General features: G+C 43.2%; 1 protein-coding gene across 1 annotated transcript in view; it reads right to left on the bottom strand.

Annotated features, from left to right (window-relative positions):
• LOC127452257 (potassium channel subfamily T member 2-like) overlaps positions 1–20665 on the bottom strand; it is a 164359-nt gene that overhangs the window by 49573 nt on the left and 94121 nt on the right. Inside the window, exons 10-13 of the mRNA XM_051717602.1 lie at positions 20188–20352; positions 17586–17722; positions 17161–17224; positions 16491–16599 (exon numbers count right to left, since the gene is read on the bottom strand). Coding sequence (XP_051573562.1) covers positions 16491–16599; positions 17161–17224; positions 17586–17722; positions 20188–20352 — 475 coding nt within the window. The remainder of the gene's footprint in view (positions 1–16490; positions 16600–17160; positions 17225–17585; positions 17723–20187; positions 20353–20665) is intronic.

The following is a 20665-nucleotide window of genomic DNA, read 5'->3' as shown; positions in this document are numbered from 1 at the left end:
GATCTTTATTGTAGAGGGTTTAAACAATGTTTTCCATGCTTGTTCAATGAACCATAAACAATTAATGAACATGCACCTGTGGAACGGTCGTTAAGACACTAACAGCTTACAGACGGTAGGCAATTAAGGTCACAGTTATAAAAACTTAGGACACTACAGAGACCTTTCAACACCAAAAGAAAGATGCCCAGGGTCCCTGCTCATCTGCATGAACGTGCCTTAGGCATGCTGCATGGTGGCATGAGGACTGTAGATGTGGCAAGGGCAATAAATTACAATGTCCGTACTGTGAGACGCCTAAGACAGCTCTACAGGGAGACAGGAAGGACAGCTGATCGTCCTTGCAGTGGCAGACCACGTGTAACAACACCTGCACAGGATCGGTACATCCGAATATCACATCTGCAGGACAGGTACAGGATGTCAACAACAACTGCCCGAGTTACACCAGGAATGCACAATCCCTCCATCAGTGCTCAGACTGTCCGCAATAGGCTGAGAGAGGCTGGACTGAGGGCTTGTAGGCCTGTTGTAAGGCAGGTCCTTACCAGACATCACCGGCAACAACACTGCCTATGGGCACAAACCCACCTCCGCTGGACCAGACAGGTGTAAGGCTTTACTGGTTGTTTAGATCAGTGTTACTATCAGAAATAATTGGTAATTATTTATTTAGTTATTAATTAATATTTAAATTAATTAATTGAATCTAACTCATTAAAACTTCATATGGGGCTCCAGTAAATGTAGTGCGCTATGTTTAGGAGCGGGTTTGGTTATTAGCAATAATTAATAATTATCAAAGATAATTATTAATTATTAAAATCAATAGTTAGCTTTTCTAATCCTTTAAATCAACAATTATCAAAGATAATCGTTAACAGTTAACATCAATGAAACATTAATTAAAATTAACACTAGCTTATTGACCATTCAAATTCAACAATCATCAAAGATAATTATCAATTATCAAAAACCAATAGAATATTAATGAGGATTAACATTGATGGGGCACCACCCTGGAATCAGGGACTAATAACCAGATAGTATAACAGTCTCAATATTAGATTGTTTTCTTAGGAAAATCGACATCCGAAGAATATCGATTTTCGGGAAAAAAACAATGAATGAAGGCTTGAATCCGAGCACTGACATCCCATCAGCATGACACAGATGTATGCAAAACAAACCAAAACACTTCTCTTTGTAATATAAACAAAGTTTATTTATGCAGTAATATCAATTAATAATTAATACAATGCAGTCAATAAATTTCCGATTTACAACTACAAACTAAACAGTGATATGATTAGATATGGAAATCAAAATAATCCTATAACACATGAGGGTGTGTGTGTGAGAGTGTGTGTGTGTGTGTGTGTGTGTGTGTGTAAGGAGGGACACGCACAAAATGGCGGACGTGACTCTCGTGGAGAGTATGTCACGCGAGACTTCCAGCCAGAAACCAGTCAATGGTGTCTACCAGTTACCGTGTGTATGCACTTGTACGATAGCTTAGGGACAAAGCTGAGCTTTAGCACGAAGCTATCTACGAGCCAAAAATGTGTGCCAGAATGTTTGTGAGGGTCACGTGCCTGTGTGTGTGTGTGTGTGTGTGTGTGTGTGGTTAGTACGAGAGAGAGAGAGAGAGAGAATTAAGTGACGGCCCCAAAGCTGATTTCGCGATCATGGGAGAGAAAGCAGCTGTTAGTTTATCAATCAGAGAAGCGGTGGACGGCTCATAAACAGTCCCGTGTTCTTTGATTCTTTAATGGATAAACTCAGTTTGCCGGTCTCACCCACGATGGCGAAAATGCACAACAGTAAAATGTGGTTGGACCACAATACAGCAAATCGGATTCATGATAATTAATACCCTGAGTATTAATAATGAGCGGACATGGTGGTCCGTAAAGTGTACAAGCAAAAACCTTGAAACACAAGAATAACACACTATTAAGAATATTCTATCTCTGCCCAGATGTAAACCTCTTACTTGAATCGCATGAGGATGCAGAATGTGTGTTCATCCGTCCTTTAACTCAGACTCGGTTCCTCGAGGCTCGGGTGATGACGGGAGGCCGTTTCATCGCTCTGTCGGCGGGCGGTACGGCTGCTGATTCTCGGCTGGCTGGCGGAGAAATCAGAAATGTCGACTTGATTGTAGATGGAAGAGAAATCTTTAATCTCTTCACTTCTGCAGGCAAACGGATGAAGATGCGGATTGCTCAGCGGTCTCCTTCGGATCCGTTAGAATGTTTGGTTGAACACAGAGTAATCTCAACTCATCCAGCGAGATGGAGATTGTATGGCCACAGTTTCAAGTCGGACGTTACTTCCTTGTGCCACGAGACTGCACCTGAGAGCAGCGATGAGCTGCGTCTATACAGGGCGAGCAAAGTTGCTGGAAGCAAATCCTGGAAGCATTTCAGAGGTATTTCTACTCCTGATGATGTCATAGTTGTGGTGCGTTCTGTCATGTGCCTCATCCAATAGGAGTTGAGAGTTCGATCCTTTAGTGAGCAAGGCTTCATGGGATTTGTAGTCTGTTTTGAACTCCCTTTGTTTGATTTTGGCGCGGTTTTTATCAGTAAGATTTACGACTTGGTATGTGGGGGCCTGAGTTAGGTTTTACGACTGTGTTAGGCCTGCCTTTGTTTTCTGTCTGAATACATGAGGCCCAACACAGGACTGGCAAAAAGTACTCTTCACTGACGAGTCACGGTTTTGTCTCACCAGGGGTGATGGACGGACTCACGTTTATTGTCGAAGGAATGAGCGTTACACAGAGGCCTGTACTATGGAACGGGATCGATTTGGAGGTGGAGGATCTGTCATGGTCTGGGGCGGTGTGTTACAGCATCATCGGACTAAGCTTGTTGTCATTGCAGGCAATCTCAATGCTCTGCGTTACAGGGAAGACATCCTCCTCCCTCATGTGGTACCCTTCCTGCAGGCTCATCCTGACATGACCCTCCAGCATGACAATGCCACCAGCCATACTGCTCGTTCTGTGCGTGATTTCCTGTAAGACAGCAATGTCAGTGTTGTGCAATGGCCAGTGAAGAGCCCGGATCTCAATCCCATTGAGCATGTCTGGGACCTGTTGGATCGAAGGGTGAGGGCTAGGGCCATTCCCCCCAGAAATGTCCAGGAACTTGCAAGAGTGGGGCAACATCTCACAGCAAGAACTGGCAAATCTGGTGCAGTCCATGAGGAGGAGATGCACTGCAGTACTTAATGCAGCTGGTGGCCACACCAGATACTGACTGTTACTTTTTATTTTGACCCCCCCTTTGTTCAGGGACACATTATTCCATTTCTGTTAGTCAAATGTCTGTGAAACTTGTTCAGTTTATGTCTTAGTTGTTGAATCTTTTTATGTTCATACAAATATTTACACATTAATTTTGCTGAAAATAAAAGCAGTTGAAAGTGAGAGGACGTTTTTTTGTTTTTTTTGTTTTTTTGCTGAGTTATTCCGCTTATACCACGGATACCACACATTAAGACATTGTTCAGGGTTTTATCTCAAAACATTTTCTGGTTTTCATCCCTAAAACACTCTTGTGAGTGGAACTACTTTCTTCCACCACAGATTCAGCGTCTTACCTTAATACAGCCTCCGTTAGTAATTTGAAAACGTCACGTTAGAACTAGCAACAAAGGATGCTGATTAAGGCGAAATATATTGAACCATTAAAAGTTATTTCAGATAATAGAAACTGTTGTATTGATCAAGTCGTGGGGGTGCGGCTCTATTTGTTGGTCATGACTCAAGTCTCAATATGTGTGTGTGTGTGTGTGTGTGTGTGTGTGTGTGTGTGTGTGTGTATGAGCGTGTGTATGTAATCATGTGTAAGTGCGGGGGAGATGAGGGAGGGCTCTTTTTAACCGAAATTGAAATAAATGTAGGATATTTTACATTGTTTGACGTTCTTAACTGATTTACTTTAATCAATGTCTTTGTTTTAACTGGTTATTTTGCCTATACGGCTCTTTGAAATAACTGAAATAATATGGCGAAGTGATATGGAACCGTTATGCGGTCAAGACCTGGAACTACTTTATAGCCGTGTGTTTACTGGAAAATAATTGCACACCTTAGAACATCTGTCAACCAATCAGAATAAAGCATTTAACAGACCTGTGGTATAAAACTGTAATAATAACTATAAGTAAGCCATTTCTAGGTTGAAGCCCCCTGGAAAGTGTAAACAATGTAGCCCAGTGGCACTATAAAAAAAAACATTGCCCTGTTTGAGCATCCCGACCAGCCTGGCATAGCAAAATGAGCTCAAACTATGCCGTATGTTTGGGTGGGAACTATCTGTTTGTTCTGAATAACTGTTTGAAATAATATATATACACTACCGTTCAAAAGTTTAGGGTCACTTACTCATTATTTATTATTATTATTATTTTTTCTTCACATTTTATAATAATAGTAAAGTCATCAAAACTATGGAATAACATAAATGGAACTATGGGAATTATGTTGTGACAAAATAAATCAAAATTATGTTATATTTTAGCTTCTTCAAAGTGGCCACACTTTGCCTAAGTTTTGCAGAGATGTACTCTTGACATTTTCCAATTTCTTGAGGTATCACCCTGGGATGCTTTTTAAACAGTATTGAATGAGTTCCCATCTATATGTTGGGCACTTAGTGGCTGCTTTTCTTCATTATTCGGTCCAAGTCATCCATTTCAAAAAAAAAAAATTCTTTTTTATAAAGTTTTAGTTTTGTAATTAAATAAATTAATATGGTGGCACAATTATATTTTTGTCTACAAAACTAATTTCAAACATTTAAGCATACACCTTCAGATCAAAAGGTTTTTAAGATCATGAGAAACATTTCAGGCAAGTGACCCCAAACGTTTGAACGGTAGTGTATATGTATTGTATATATAGGTGTTGAGCAGTGTGATGAAGCCCCGACGTGAGTCATGTGAAAGCCCCCAAACTATAACCTAACCCTAACCTTAAAGGAATATTCTGGGTTCAATACAAGTAAAGATCAATCGACAGCATTTCACGTCCCTCGTTTAATAAAAAAAAAATAATTCCAAAATTAATTGGTTACAATGAGGCACTTACAATGGAAGTGAATGGGACCAGTCCATAAACATTAAGATACACACTGTTTCAAAAGTATAGCCACGACGTAAACATTATATGTGTAAACATGATTTTAGTATGATAAAACTGCCTACTAACCTTGTCTGATTTTTTTGGTGGAAATCAACATTATGCCATATATGTTGTTGACTGAGCACAACTTGTACTGAACCCAGAATGTTCCTTAATCAGTATGAGACCAAAACATTTGGAACTAAGACACTATTTTCCTGTGTGATCATGTTGGTAATCTTGCCATCTGCTGAAGCTCTCAAATCAAATATCTAAAACCATTAGACATACACATTAGACAATGTGTTTTGAGGTTGATAATGATTGGTCACATCGCATTGATATCACAACGTCAAATGTGACAAGTGTGAATGTGCCATGTATGAATATTACAAACAGCGAGTAACCAGTTTCGAACTATTACTTTAAATTCATTTTAATCCATTTTTTCTGATACGTAAGTATAGTAGTCATTAAGGGTGCTTTAGAAGCTGGTCTGAAATCAGGTAACTTCATTCAAAATCCTGTCTGTTAAGAAATCACCTTTTAGTTTCAAACACAGTCAAAGTGAGATAAACTAAAGGAACTAACGAACACTAAACTCATTTCTCATTCTCCTTTAGTGAGTGCCGTCTACAGTGACCAGCAGCTCTTGGTTAGACTGACTTATCGTGTGCTACTCTACAATATGTGGTTGATCTCAGCTTAAAGTTCACTGACACCACAGCTGTCTCTACATCTGACTTGAGCCTGGCAAGCCACCTCCACTTTCTCATCTACCCTGAAATAAGGGCTGTCAGCACATGCTGAGGAGCTCTGCATGTCTGTCATGCTCTCAGCCTCACAATCCCATTACTGTGCGGGGCAATACGAGAGTGAGTCCACATGTGAGGAAGGAGTGGAACGTGTCCTACTCACATTTTCATCTGCTGCTCAGTGGAGCGGCGCTGGTAGCTGTAATCTGTCTTTCTAACCATAGGCTCAGCTCACATGCTACTGCACAGTGAAAATCACCCATTTTCCCGTAATCACTCCAGTATCACACACAACCAAACCACAGAAAGCCCTACCACAATGAGTTGTGCAAAATAGCACAAAATCAAAGGTGCGCTGAAGCTTTACGCAATGCTTTCGTTTATCCAGCAGTGTTGAGGAAGCTACTTTGAAACTGTGGCTTTCCAAAATATAAGCTTCTCATAATTTAGGCCCAAAACATACTCTACGCAAATACACATCTACCTATGCAAGCACAATTTTACACGATGTTGCGGTAGACCACAATTCACAATGCAATGCAGTGCACATTGAATTCTCAGCACTGCCACTAGGGGCGCTATAGCAAAAATTAGAATAAACTACTTTTGCTACGGTCAGTTCCCTATCTGTCACTCATTCGACATTGCGTCGATGTATTGACACTAGGGGTCACTCTTGGGAGCCCAAAACACCTCTGCTTTTTTGAAAAAAGGCCAGTGAGAATTGGCGAGTGGAATTTGCATGCCACTCCCCTGGACATACGGGTATAAAAGAAGTTGGTATGCAGCCACTCATTCAGATTTTCTCTTCGGAGCCGAGCAGTTGTATTCAGTGCACTGAATTCAATTCCCTCCAAAGACGCACCTCAAAACTGCTGGATATACGGTGCATTTCAGCGGCTTCTCCCCCTCTGCACCCATGGAGTGCAGGGAACGCCCATGGGCGCTTTGGCAGAGCAAAAATAAGACAGTATATTCTAAAAGAGTATATTTTCATTCACAAAAAGTGCGGCACACACGGAACGTCTTTTTAAAGATGCCTTTCCGTTTGTGTGTTATTCCTGGTTGCGGTCATTATCTCTCTGCTTCTGATGGCCACGATCGCTGTCTTACGTGTCTGGGCACTGCCCACATGGAGACATCGTTCGTGGATGAGTCATGTCCTCATTGCTAGAACATGACCATGGCAACGTCACCCCAGAGGCTCCCTGCACCGGTCCTTCTACCTACGGGTTTGAGGCCGCTTCGGTTAGCACTGGGGGTGATTTGGGGACATCAATGGGACCACCTCCACCGGGTATCCCCCCACAGACCTCCCATTCCCCAGCACGCTCGCTTGCCCTGATCGGGCTCTCGCACGAGAACGCCGGCTTGTCTCAGCGCGAGTTCGACTTCTCGTTCGGAGCTTGGGAAGACGATGAGTTATCGAGCACAGCATCGGTGAGCAGGCTCGTCCAGTCTGACGCAGAGGCTTCGGCTGGGCTTCCTCCTTCGGGAACGGTCACCCAGTCTCACGCCGACGTGGAAATGATGGACATGCTTTCCCAGGCATCCGCGAGCGTTGGGCTAGAGTGGAACCCTCGTGGCTCGACAATTGGTTCCTAGGCTCAGGGCACCGCCCACGGCCATGCCCCGCCCTGGTCCCTTTCTTTCCGGAAGTACATGAGGAGCTGACAAGATCATGGGAGGCACTTTTACTGCCCGGTCCCGGTCTTTCAAGTGGATAAGGCACTCGTGGTGCACTTGTGTCCGCAGAGTGCCACCACCTGGCACCGGCGCCCGAAGCTCCTGTCCAAGGCCTGTAGGTTTACGTTGTCCCTGACGACTGTGGCCTGTGGTGCCGCTGGACAAGCCGCCTCCGCCCTGCATGCCATGGCTCTCCTGCAAGTAAACCAAGCCAAGGTGCTAAAAGAACTGCACGAGGGTAGTTCTGACCCGGGAATGATGCAGGAACTGCGCTCGCCGACCGACCTCGGGCTCTCGGGCAGGTGATGTCCACCCTGGTGGTCCAGGAGCGCCACCTTTGGCTCAACTTGGTGTAGATAGGAGAGGCGGACAAGGCAAGGTTCCCAGGTTGACCTGTTTGGCAATGCCGTCGAGGACTTTGCCCAGCAGTTCTTGGCGGTGAAGAAGCAGACGGAGGCCTTACAACATATCCTGCCCTGGCGTGGCTTATGACCCCACTCGCCGTCTGCTCATCACCAAGGGCATCCTCCTGCAGCAACAACACTGGCTCCACTGCAGCCCGCCCCCGTGGCCCGGGAAGCAGATGCCACCCGTCTCACGGCCGGCCACTAAGAACCCGAGGAAGGCTTCGAAGCCCCCCCGAGATGGGTGACCCAGGGGTGAAGAGACCCGCTTCTCTGGAGCTGGTCAACAGACCACTCCATCCCCCGGTGGAGGGCCGAGAGGAGCATCTTTTGTCGCTGCATGCCCAGGAGGCTGCGGCACCCAAAAGCCTGACAAAATAATGGTTTCCTCGTCTCCTGGATCACATGTCCGGTGCGCACGGCCGTAGTGACCACCACCATCCACTGTCCCATTTTGGCAGGTATGGTGCTTAAGCAGCGGACCCCCCGCCCCTGTACGCCCAGCTGTGGCACAAACACGCCCACACGGGATTGGTTCCGGTGGACTACGGGGATGAGATTCCTCCTCCCCCCTCTTCGGCCAATCTTATGGTGGGCAGCAGGAGCCAGGTAAGTGCTTCGATGTCCCTGGTCTCAGCATGGCCACGGGGCTCGAGTCCCCTCGATGTGGCACCTTGAGCTCCGCCCTGCCGCGAGGCCCCACCCGCCGGTACACCGACGTGATCATTCCCTTGGTCCCCCTCACCCGGAGTTTGGTCGCGTGGCTCGCGCTTTCCAACCTGTCGCGATGGCTGACCCAGACCGTCCGACTCGGCTACGCGATTCAGTTCGCCAGGCACCCGCCCAGGTTCAGCGGCGTCCACTTCACCTCGGTGAAGGGCAAGAACGCCGCTACCTTGTGTGCGTAAATCGCTACCCTTCTGCGCAAGGGCGCGATAGAGCCTGTCCCTCCAGCCGAGATGAAGAAAGGGTTCTACAGCCCTTACTTCATCGTACCGAAGAAAGGCAGTGGGTTGCGACCAATCCTGGACCTGTGAGTACTGAACCGGGCTTTGCACAGACTCCCGTCCAAGATGCTGACGCAAAAACGCATTCTAAAGAGCGTCCGGCATCAAAATTGGTTTGTGGCGGTAGACCTGAAGGATGCGTACATCCACGTCTTGGTCTTACCTCGACACAGACCCTTCCTTCGGTTTGCCTTCGAAGGCCAGGCGTACCAGTACAAGGTCCTCCCCTTCGGCCTGTCCTTGTCCCCTCGTGTCTTCACGAAGGTCGCAGAGGCAGCTCTTGCCCAGCTAAGAGAAGTGGGCGTCCGCATCCTCAACTATCTCAACAACTGGCTCTCACTCTCGAGAGTTGCTGTGCACACACAGGGACTTCGTGCTCTGGCACCTCAGCCGACTGGGGCTTCGGGTCAACTGGGAAAAGAGCAAACTCTCCCCGGTTCAGAGCATCTCTTTTCTCAGTTTGGAGTTGGTCTCAATGACAGCGTGCCTCACGAATGAGCGCATGCAGTCGGTGCTGAACTGTCTGAAGGCGTTAAGACGGAGGACAGCCGTTCCAATGAAAACTTTTCAGAGGCTCCTGGGGCATATGACATCCTCAGCGATGGCCACACTGCTCGGGTTGATGCATATGAGACCGCTTCAGCACTGGCTTCAGACTTGAGTCCCGAGATGGGCATGGCGCTGCGGGACACATCGTGTTGCCATCACGCCGATCTGTCGCCGCCTCTTCAGTCCTTAGACTGACCTTGCATTTCTACGGGTTCCCCTACAGCAGGTCTCCAGGTACGTCGTCGTTACAACAGACGCCTCCAAGACGGGCTGGGGCGCCATATGCAACGGGCACACAGCCGCCAGCTCCTGGACTGGCCCGCGGCTGCGTTGGCACATCAACTGCCTAGAGTTGTTAGCAGTACTGCTCGCCCTGTGGAGGTTCCGGCCTTTGATCCAGGGCAAGCACGTGTTGGTCCGGACGGACAACACAGCAGCGGTAGCGTACATCAACCATCAAGGCGGTCTATGCTCCCATTGCATGTCACAACTCACCCGCCGTCTCCTCCTCTGGAGTCAGCAGCGCCTCAAGTTGCTACGAGCCACTCACATCCCGGGCAATCACATCCCGGGCAATCACACCCACAATCCAGAATCTCTGCGTCTGGCCCCTGGACGGGACGTTGAAGACCTAAATGGCCTACCACCCGTGGTGGTAGAAACGATCACTCAGGCTAGGGCACCCTCTACGAGGTGCCTGTATGCCTTGAAGTGGCATACTGTTTGCTAAGTGGTGTTCCTCCCGACGCGAAGACCCCCAGAGATGCGCAGTCGGATCGGTGCTTTCCTTCCTGCAGGAGAGGCTGGAGGGGCGGCTGTCCCCCTCCACCCTGAAGGTGTATGTAGCCGCTATTTCGGCTCATCATGATGCAGTAGATGGTAAGGTACTTGGGGAAGCAGGACTTGATCATCAGGTTCCTGAGAGGCACTAGGAAGTTGAATCCCTCCAGACTACACCTCGTCCCCTCGTGGGACCTCTCTGTAGTCCTTCAGGGTCTACAGGGAGCTCCCTTTGAGCCCTTGGAGTCAGCTGAGCTTAAGGCACTCTCTTTGAAGACTGTCCTCCTGACTGCGCTCACTTCCATCAAAAGGGTAGGGGACCTGCAGGCATTCTCTGTCAGCGAAATGTGCCTCGAGTTCGGTCCGGGTTACTATCATGTGATCCTGAGACCCCGACCGGGCTATGTGCCCAAGGTTCCCACGTCCCCTTTTAGGGATCAGCGCTGCCCCAGGAGGAGGTAGACCCAGCCTTGGCGTTGCTGTATCCGGTGTGAGCTTTACACATCTATTTGGATTGCACGCAGAGCCTTAGAAGCTCCGAGCAGCTCTTTGTCTGCTTCGGTGGACAGCGGAAAGGAAGCGCTGTCTCCAAACAGAGGATCGCCCAGTGGGTCACTGACACCATCGCGATGGCATATCAGGCTCAGGATGTGCCACCCCCTGCAGGGTTACGAGCACACTCTACCAGGAGTGTAGCGGCCTCCTGGGCCCTGGACAGTGGCGCATCTTTGGCAGACATCTGTAGAGCAGCAGGCTGGGCAACACCCAACACCTTTGCGAGGTTCTACAATCTCCGGGTTGAGCTGGTCTTGTCCCATGTATTGGCAGGCACGAGCAGGTAAGTTCCGGGACAGCTGGCTGGGTGTACCACTTGCGCGTAGCGTCTTTCCCCTCCCTTGAGATGAAGATGTGCGCTCTTGACTCCCAGTCGTGTTCACAGACTGAGATGCCTGGATGAATTTCCTCCTTAGCCCTATGGCTGTTGAGTTTGCGGAGAAACTTGCTACCGGCCCAGTACATGCGCTAATGAGCCCCTGTACTGAGGTAGGTGCTCCACATGTGCTGATTCCCCGAAGGCGACCCCATGTGATATCTTCCGGAAAATCGTTTCCCTGTCGGCAAACTGCGTCTTCCTTGGGCAGAGGCCCCTCTGCTCCCGGTCGCCATGCTCAGTAGAAACTCCTCCCCCTTCGGGTAGGACCTACCATGGGACCTCTCCACATGACATACTTCCCACAAGTCTTGGTAAGACCATGTGACGTATTCCACTCAAAATACCCCCCCCTTTTTGGGCGGGGTGTGGTCTCCGCGGTGTCTTCCCCTTGGGAGGGACACCCCCCGACGCAGACACTTATGGCTCCCAGTCGGTTAACAAATTCCACTCTTTGGGGAGAAAAGAGAGGGAAAGAGGCCTCAGCTGTCCCTATCGTTGGGCAGTCCACTTGTTCCTGATGGACCGTTCGAAGCTCATAAGAGCATTCGTGGAGGTTACATGATGTCCTGGTGTGCTGGCTATGAGGCACACAGCGATCTGCCCGTCACACACCACCGGTTCACGTAACACAGTTCAGATAGTTGTGGCGTTTTGTATAGGGATCCCTAGTGTCAATACATCGACACAACGTCTCGTTCCCTCCATCAGGGAACGGAGGTTACGAAAGTAACCAGGACATTTTCTCTATCAGGTCAACTACAATGGTTTGAAGATGATATTATAAACATGTGTTGCGTTAGCTACCTGAATAATTACATCAAGTTTATTGGCACACACATTTAAAGGTAACATTTTAATGTGTTAACCTATTTGCGTAAAGTATGTTGTTAAAGCTGCAGGAAGTCTCTACTTTTTGGAGAGAGGTTGTGTGTCTAACGTAGTGGCTAAGTCTGGTGGAAGTTAGCAAAATGGCTAACATCACTTAGAGCAGTGATCCTCAGTGTGGTGCAGAGGTATTGTATGTGGGGAGCGGAAGACATCTCTCACATCCAAATTTTCCTCAATGACAGAAGAACCAGTGTGCACAATTTCTTTTCCTCCGCCTTTTTCTCCTCACATGGTGTTGGGTGCACTTACTGAGCTGCGCTTATGTAAACAATAATGTTCACCTGTGCGCACCAGATTCGAATGGGTGGACAGGAAGGTGCACTTTAGTCTTCACACAATGCTATCAAATGGCTTCAGTAGACTTTATATGTAGCGCACAAGTGATATATACAACGTAAATGGTGATTCTATGTGCTTTTGGAGCTTGACAGTCACAATAACAATCCTTCCATCCCTCAATTTTGTGTTTCAGGGATGAAAAAAGCCGTACTAGTTTGGATCGAGGTGTAAATGATGACACATTTTATTCATGTTGAGCTATTATATATTAACACTGCTCCTGCAAGCACTTTTGTATTTAGTATTCTGTTTTTGGATGTTCAGTAAGTGTATAGACCTAGTTAAAATGTTTTCTTATTTATGTAACACAAAGTATACATAAAAAAATATCTACTTTCAAAGGGAGCGTGACACAAAAAAATGTAAAACCACTGGCATACAGCCCCTTTAAGCTACCCTCTTGAAAGAGTATCTACCAACACAAAGTAGCTAACTCAAGTCAGTTACAAAGACATGGCACAAAAACAATAAGAATCTTAATTAGGTTGACAGCATTATACAAAGCTGACACCAAATACAACTAGAAACTTCCAAAAATAGTAAAGCCCAGCAGTATTTAACTAAACATTTTGCTTTAAAAAAGGGATGTGTTTGTTAATTGATCATTTTCATGCATTTGTTTTATTTTAGTCATAATTTTTGTCTTTTGACAAAAAAATTTCCTTTAAATTGACTCAATATTTCATCGTTTCATGTTCATTAATTTATAGTCAGTTTTACTAAAAATAACATTTTAATTATTGATAATGTGCAAAATGACAAAACATGTATCAACTGTAACAAACCAAACTTTAACCAAATATTCTGTAAAATGTATAAACTGTTTACAATTATTTAAACGTATCAAACATATTGAAGATTAATATTTAATATGTAAGATTAAACAACATGAGAAAACTGTCCTAAAAACCTGAGCCACTGAAATGATTGCATATAATGAATATATTGAAGTATTTATTACTTTCTTACTCTACTAAGTTACTCGTTGTGAATTCCTCACGTTTAGACAGTTTTTGATATTGCATTACATGTGGCATGTTTTTAAGGAAACGGCATATTCGCAATTCACAAGTTTTGCATTCTGACTAGCGTGTAACTTAGACAATGAAGTGAATGAACAGGTGAACTTGAACTGTGCCGATGTAATTTGTAATATAACAATTATGTTGTGGATATAGTGAAAAATCTCACACATATAGGATGTGTCTAAGTGAGGTAATTAAGCCGTTAGTAAAGTTCATTATATATATATATTATGAACACATACTTTATTATAATTTTTTTTCTTCACATTTTAGAATAATAGTAAAGTCATCAAAACTATGGAATAACATAAATGGAAATATGGGAATTATGTTGTGACTAAACAAAATCCAAAATAAATCAAAACTGTGTTATATTTTAGCATCTTCAAAGTAGTCACCAAAATGTACTCCTGACATTTTCTCAATCAACTTCTTGAGGTATCACTCTGGGATGCTTTTTAAACAGTATTGAAGGAGTTCCCATCTATGTTGGGCACGTATTGGCTGCTTTTCTTTATTATTTGGTCCAAGTCATCAATTCCAAAAACTATTTTTTTTTTTTTATAAAATTTTAGTTTTATAATGAAATAAATTAATATGGTGGCACAATTATATTTTTGTCTACAAAACTAATTTCAAACATTTAAGCATACACCTTCAGATCAAAAGATTTTTAAGATCATGAGAAACATTTCAGTCAAGTGTTTCAAAACTTTTGACCGGTAGTGTGTGTATGTGTATGTATATATATATATATATATATATATATATATATATATATATATATATATATATATATATATATATATATATATATACACTGTATATATAAATTAATTAATAAATAAACAGTTAGTGCAGCATCTTCGTGATGGGTGACGTTTGAGGAAAAACGAAGCAGGTGGAGGTGAAGAGAATGGATTTTCTCTACTTTTCCAACACAATCAAACCTTAGTGGATGATCGGGACAGCTGAAATGCAGGCGGCCAATCACAATTGCTTCTGACAAGCCTAGCATTGTGCAGGGCATTCACAGAGCTGCAGTCCGTACTCTCTTCTCAACCAAACAAGTAATGCTTGATTGGATGAGCTGTTGAACATGAGAGGGGCTGTGCCTGCCAAAACATCCTGAATGACAATGAGCCAACCTCCAAACACATAATCTGCCCATCACAGCAGAACAGAAGAGGATTATAACTGGCTCCTGTTTAATTCATAAATTGGAATTTGAATTGAATTGGCCACACCCCACGGAATTTTGAGTTTGAATGGGATAGACAGGAAGAGGAATATAATGAACTGCAATTCAAAGACATAGAGGAATTTCATTAGTCCAAAACAAGTTGGTGCTAAAATAATGACATTTTGAACTATTTTCCTCAACTGATTAAAGACATTTCTCTAAACTAAGTTCAATAATGTCAAAGCAATTAACACAACCTTCAAATCAAATTTCAATTTTGCCAAATAGCACCAAAAAATATACAGGTTTTCAGATAACATTATGAAAATAAATATTGACATTAAAATTTAAATCTATTCATTATATATTATATTGAATATATGGAGTAAATTCATCGTTCTTACACCATAGTCCATAAATTTAATTTACAGACCATGTTAAAATGAATTTATTAATTTGATGTTTAAAATTATTAAAATATTGCTTTTTGGTAACCCTTTACAATAAGGTTACATTCGTTAACATTAGTTAATGCATTAGGTATCATGAATAAACAAATAACAAAATATATATTTTATAGAATTTATTAATCTTTGTTAATGTTAATACAAATACAATTGTTCATTGTTAGGTCATGTTAGTTCACTGCATTTACTAATTTTAACTTTAAAAATTGTTTTATTAGTATATGTTAAAATGAACATGAAATAAGATGTTGTAAAAGTATTACTTATTGATAGTTCATGTTAACTAATGTTAACAAATGGAACCTTATTGTAAAGTGTTATCGTCTTTTTTAATGCTTTACTTGTGTGCCACAATAATGCAATGCATAATTATCTGAATTATAATTTTTTATAATATATATATATTTTATTTATAATTAAAATAATATAACTATTTATAATTATGTAATCATTATATATTGAATTATTGCTATCTGAGGGGCTCTCATCAAATATTTACATAATTCGATTAATTAATCGGCATACAATGTAATTAATTCTATTAACATTTTTAATCGATTGACAGCCCTAATTATTATTTAAAGTATTATTTAATATTAGGATTATTGATTCTTGATATTAACATATCAATGGATTAATTTACTATAAGAATATTATTATTATTATTATTAAGTAATGTATAGCATTTGGTTACATTAGATTTTGTGATTACTTATACCTGATTAAATTACTAAAAACATTATATATCATCCATCCCTCATGCACTTTTGGCCTCTAGCAGGTGAAGAAGCTTTTTAGACAGACAGCAGCATAAGTGAGATGGGATGATTGGCAGGGAAGTATAGCACAGGGAGTGATAGTGTTACTCACTAGGACAGTTTATTTTGAATGAGAGGAGTGAACAGTCACAGAATTTAGCACAACAGCATGACACTGAAGTAATACGGAGTGAGTGAAGCGGAGTGCCCGTCTGTGCGCATGGACAGTACGAGGATCAACCACTGAGACTCGGCAACATCTGCACAACAGACGGCATGCTACAAATAATGTTAAGCAAAAATTTAAATGAACATCGCAATGTATGTTGAGACAGCATGACGGTGAGTAAATTATGAGAGAATTATAATTTTTGGGTGAACTATCTTTTTAAATAAGCTTAAAAAGTTCTAATTCCAGTTCTGCACCCTGTTCCAACCTCAGGAATTAAATTGGAATATGAAAGACATTCAATTCATTCATTCTCTCAACATACTCGCACATGTACAGGAATCAAATTTCACACTCTCCTGCTCTCTCTGCACCTGTATCCCAAGGGAAAAACATTTTGCATGCTCACCTGCGAATTTGATGTGGAACTTATTCTCAGGTTTGAGGATCTGCACATAGAGAGGGCAGTTTGGGGCAAAGTCCTTCACAGCCCAGGCCCTAAGAATGGTCTGATGGTCCTGTGTCAGAGAGAAGAGGAGAGACAGAGAGGCATACTAACAGAATTATGTCATTGGTTCAAGTGTCAGCTCTTACAGTACATACAGTACCATCCATTATCCTCTTTATAGAGAAATTAGCATAAAACAGTGGTTCTTAAATGGTGGGCCACAAGTTTATTCTGACAGAGCTGGAGACAGCAGGGGAAAACAACGCAACATGGATATAATTAAATGCAACAAACCATATAATTGTGTATAGTTAGGATTGGAAAATAAACAGGTTCATCAATTTTTAAAAGAGAGGAGAAAACACTTCTTTGTTGTTAGGCTATGCGTCCAATCAATCGCTACAGTTTTTGCATTACTGTAATTAGAACTGGAGGAAAATGGGCTTTAATGTCGAGAAAATAATGTCACTAACTGTGCTTCCAAGTGTGACATCAGTAGAGAGAACAACAACAAGTGAAAGATAAAAAGAGAAACAGCATAATACAGGGCATGTTCGAATTTGCTGCCTCCTATTTTACGGACAGAAATAAGAGGATGGAAAAGAAAAGAAAAAAGTTAAGTGCTACGTACAGCAGCAAAGCGGTCCACTTCAAACCTGTTGCTTAGGATAAAACAGGCCTCAGCATCATCCATCCTTCAGCCAATCAGGACAAAGAAGATCACAGAGAGCAGAGAAACAGGGCCAGGATCCATAACAGAGGAAAAGAAAATTAGACCAACAGGAAAGATAAAAGACGCAAGAGAATATTTTTTCAGGTTATCTGGTCTCCCAGCCTGGCCAAGCTGGCCTTCAGCTGGTCAACCAGCAGGTCTCCTATCTTATCCAGCTGACAAGTGCCCAAAACCCCTCTAAAACCAGCAAATCAGACCAGCCTGAACAAGCTGGGAGGCCAGCTAAGACCAGCAAATCATCTTAGGCTGGTTTCCCACTGCAGGTCATGAGGTGTCTTGCGGTAATCATAATAGGTTATATGTATTGATTCAGAAGGTCTTACTTGGCCCTCATCAGGTCCTGGTCTTTGAGAGCAGATCCCTGCAGGTAAATGACCCGTTGAGCCCACAGAGGGATATGGAGTACTCTCCGCACCTGGATGTCCATCTCAGTGGGACATAAGATGACCACATAGTAATCCTGGATATGATGAGCTCAGGTTAGTGGAAAAAAGTCAGACAGGCACATGCGACCTTCAAGCCATTTATGCAATGTTCCACATTGCATGGCACTTTATACTAATCAAAATCAGAATCACAATGAATAAAGATTTATTGCCAAGTTTGCTTACACACACAAGGAATTTGTCATGGTGACAGAAGCTTCCAGTGCAAGAGAATGCAACATATATACATACATAAAAATGTACATATATACATATAGTGACATAATTTAAAAAAATAAATAAAGATGAAACAGATAAAAAAAGAAATATACAATAGTGCAATAATGTTGTTAGAATATTTTATATACAGATATACAGTTAGGTGCAGGTGATGTAATGTATTGAAGAAGAGGTAGGATATGTTAAAGAATATAAATGAAATATGGATATAAGTAGGAATGGATGAATTGAATATCGGATGGGTTGTATTGACCAAAGGAAGCTATTTGGGGGCAGTTTTAACTGTTCATGAGGTGGATGGCCTGAGGGAAAAAACAGTTCCTGTGCCTGTTCTGGTGCTCAGTGCTCTGTAGCACTGGCCAGAGGGCAATAATTCGAAAAGGACGTGTTCTGGGTGAATGGGGTCAAGAGTGATTTTACCAGCCCTTTTTGTTACTCTGGATGTGTACAGTTCCAGCAGGGTGGGTAGGGGAGAGCCAGTAATCCTCCCAGCAGTCTGAACTATCCTTTGAAGTCTTCTGATGTCTGACTTGGTAGCTGAACCAAACCAGGGAGTTATAGAAGTGCAGAGGACAGACTCAATGACTGCTGAGTAGAACTGTATCAGCAGCACCTGTGGCAGGTTTAACTTCCTCAACTGGTAAAGGAAGTACAACTTCTGCTGGGCCTTTTTCAAAATTGAGTCTATGTGGGTCTCCCACTTCAGGTCATGTGAGATGGTAGTGCCCAGGAACCTGAATTCACTGCTGCCACAGTGCTGTTCAGAATGGTGAGCGGGGTTAATGTTGGGGTGTTCCTCCTAAAGTCCACTATCTTCTCCACTGTTTTAAGAGTGTTAAGCTCCAGGTTGTTTTGGTTGCACCAGATGGCCAGCTGTTCATCCTCCCTTCTGTATGCAGACTCATCGTCATCTTGGATGAGGCCGATGTCTGTAGTGTCATCTGCAAACTTCAGGAGCTTGACAGAGGGGTCCTTGGAGGTGCAGTCATTTGTGTAGAGAGAGAAGAATAGTGGGAAGAGCACACATCCCTGGGGGGCACTAGTGCTGATTGTATATGTGCTGGAGGTGAATTTCCCCATTCTCACTAGCTGCTGTCTGTCTGTCAGTAAACTGGTGATTCACTGACAGATAGAGCCGGGAACAGAGAGCTGGGTTAATTTAGTCCATAGGAGAGCGGGGTTGATGGTGTTAAAAGCCAAACTGAAGTCAACAAATAGTATCCTTGCATAAGTCCCTGGTCTGTCTAGATGTTGAAGTATGTAATGCAGTCCCATATTGACAGCATCATCCACAGACCTGTTTGCTCTATAAGCAAAATGAATGGGATCCAGAAAGGATTCAGTGATGCCTTTCAGGTGGGCCAACACCAGTCTCTCAAATGACTTCATGACCACAGACGTCAGAGCGATGGGTCTGTAGTCATTAGGTCCTTTGATCTTGGGTTTCTTTGGGACAGGGATGATTGTGGAGCGTTTGAAGCAGCAGGGAACTTCACACTACTCCAGCTGTTGAAAATCTGTGTGAAGATGGGGCCAGCTGGTCAGCACAGGATTTTAGACAAGTGGGTGAAACACTACCTGAGCCCTGTGCTTTTCTTGTCTTCTGTTTCTGGAAGACCTGGCACACATAATCTTCATAGATTTTAAATGCATGTTGAGTAACAGGAGAGTTGAGGAGGGTGGTGGCAGGAGGTGTAAATTTTTGTGTGCTGTGAAGGTCGGAGCGGGTTTGGGTTGTGTTTCAAATCGACAGTAAAACACATTTAGGTCATTAGCCAGTTGTTGATTCCCTACAGTGTTGGGGGATGGTGTCTTATAGTTGGTAAAGTCTTTCAGGCCTCTCCACACTGATGCAGGGTCATTAGCTGAAAACTGTTTTTTCAGCTTTTTAAAATAGCTTCTTTCTCTGTTGCTATCTGTCTCTGTAATGCTTTTATTTTTCATATGCTTTTTAATAAGCAGAATTATTTACATTTCATTTTACATTATTTAAAAATCTTATAAAATTGTGATTATTAAAATTTTTAATTTTACCCCTACTGAAACCCCAGAAGATCATTCACACTTAATTAGATTTAGTAAATTAAATTGATGTTCTGTTAATCCCAGTACAAGAACCTCAGCTTCCAGCATTCCTGAAAAGAATTACGCAGCATATAGCGGGCTGTCTGATCTCAAATTAGCATGAATGTGCACACATTTATATGTGCATGTTTGCTAGTGTACATATGCATGCACGAATGTGCACACGCTCACTAACCTGCAGTCTGGGGTGTGCAAAGAACTCATTGAGGAAGTCCATGAGTAGGTCTATCTTCAGGCAGCTGACACACAACACCACGTGCTTCTCAGTCTGGGCACGGTAACGGCTGTAGTTCCCTCCAGACTTCTGTCGCTCCATCCACAAGAAAACCAACTGCTCAAACTAAGAGAAATTGCAGTGAGTAAGGCTATGTATGTCTTCTGCAGGGTTTTCAGAAAGAGCTTTGTAAAATTAGGGTCTGCATGCAAGCTATTTTTGAGTACACACTAATTCAAATAAATGTGTACTGTGGTTAGAGCAAACCTGGATATTCGATGATGTAAATTTGTCTAGGATATTGGGTTTATAGATATTAGTGCTGTGTGTGAAAATATTGCTGTTGTAAATTGTGTGTATAGATTGGTATTATTGTTTTGCTTGTGTGGATATTGGTGGTGTGGATTTTGTGTGTAGATTATAGTGGTGCTGTTGATTG

This window comes from Myxocyprinus asiaticus, chromosome 14 (assembly GCF_019703515.2).
Source record: "Myxocyprinus asiaticus isolate MX2 ecotype Aquarium Trade chromosome 14, UBuf_Myxa_2, whole genome shotgun sequence".
In the NCBI taxonomy this organism is placed as follows: Eukaryota; Metazoa; Chordata; class Actinopteri; order Cypriniformes; family Catostomidae; genus Myxocyprinus; species Myxocyprinus asiaticus.
This window is presented reverse-complemented; position numbering and strand designations above follow the sequence as displayed.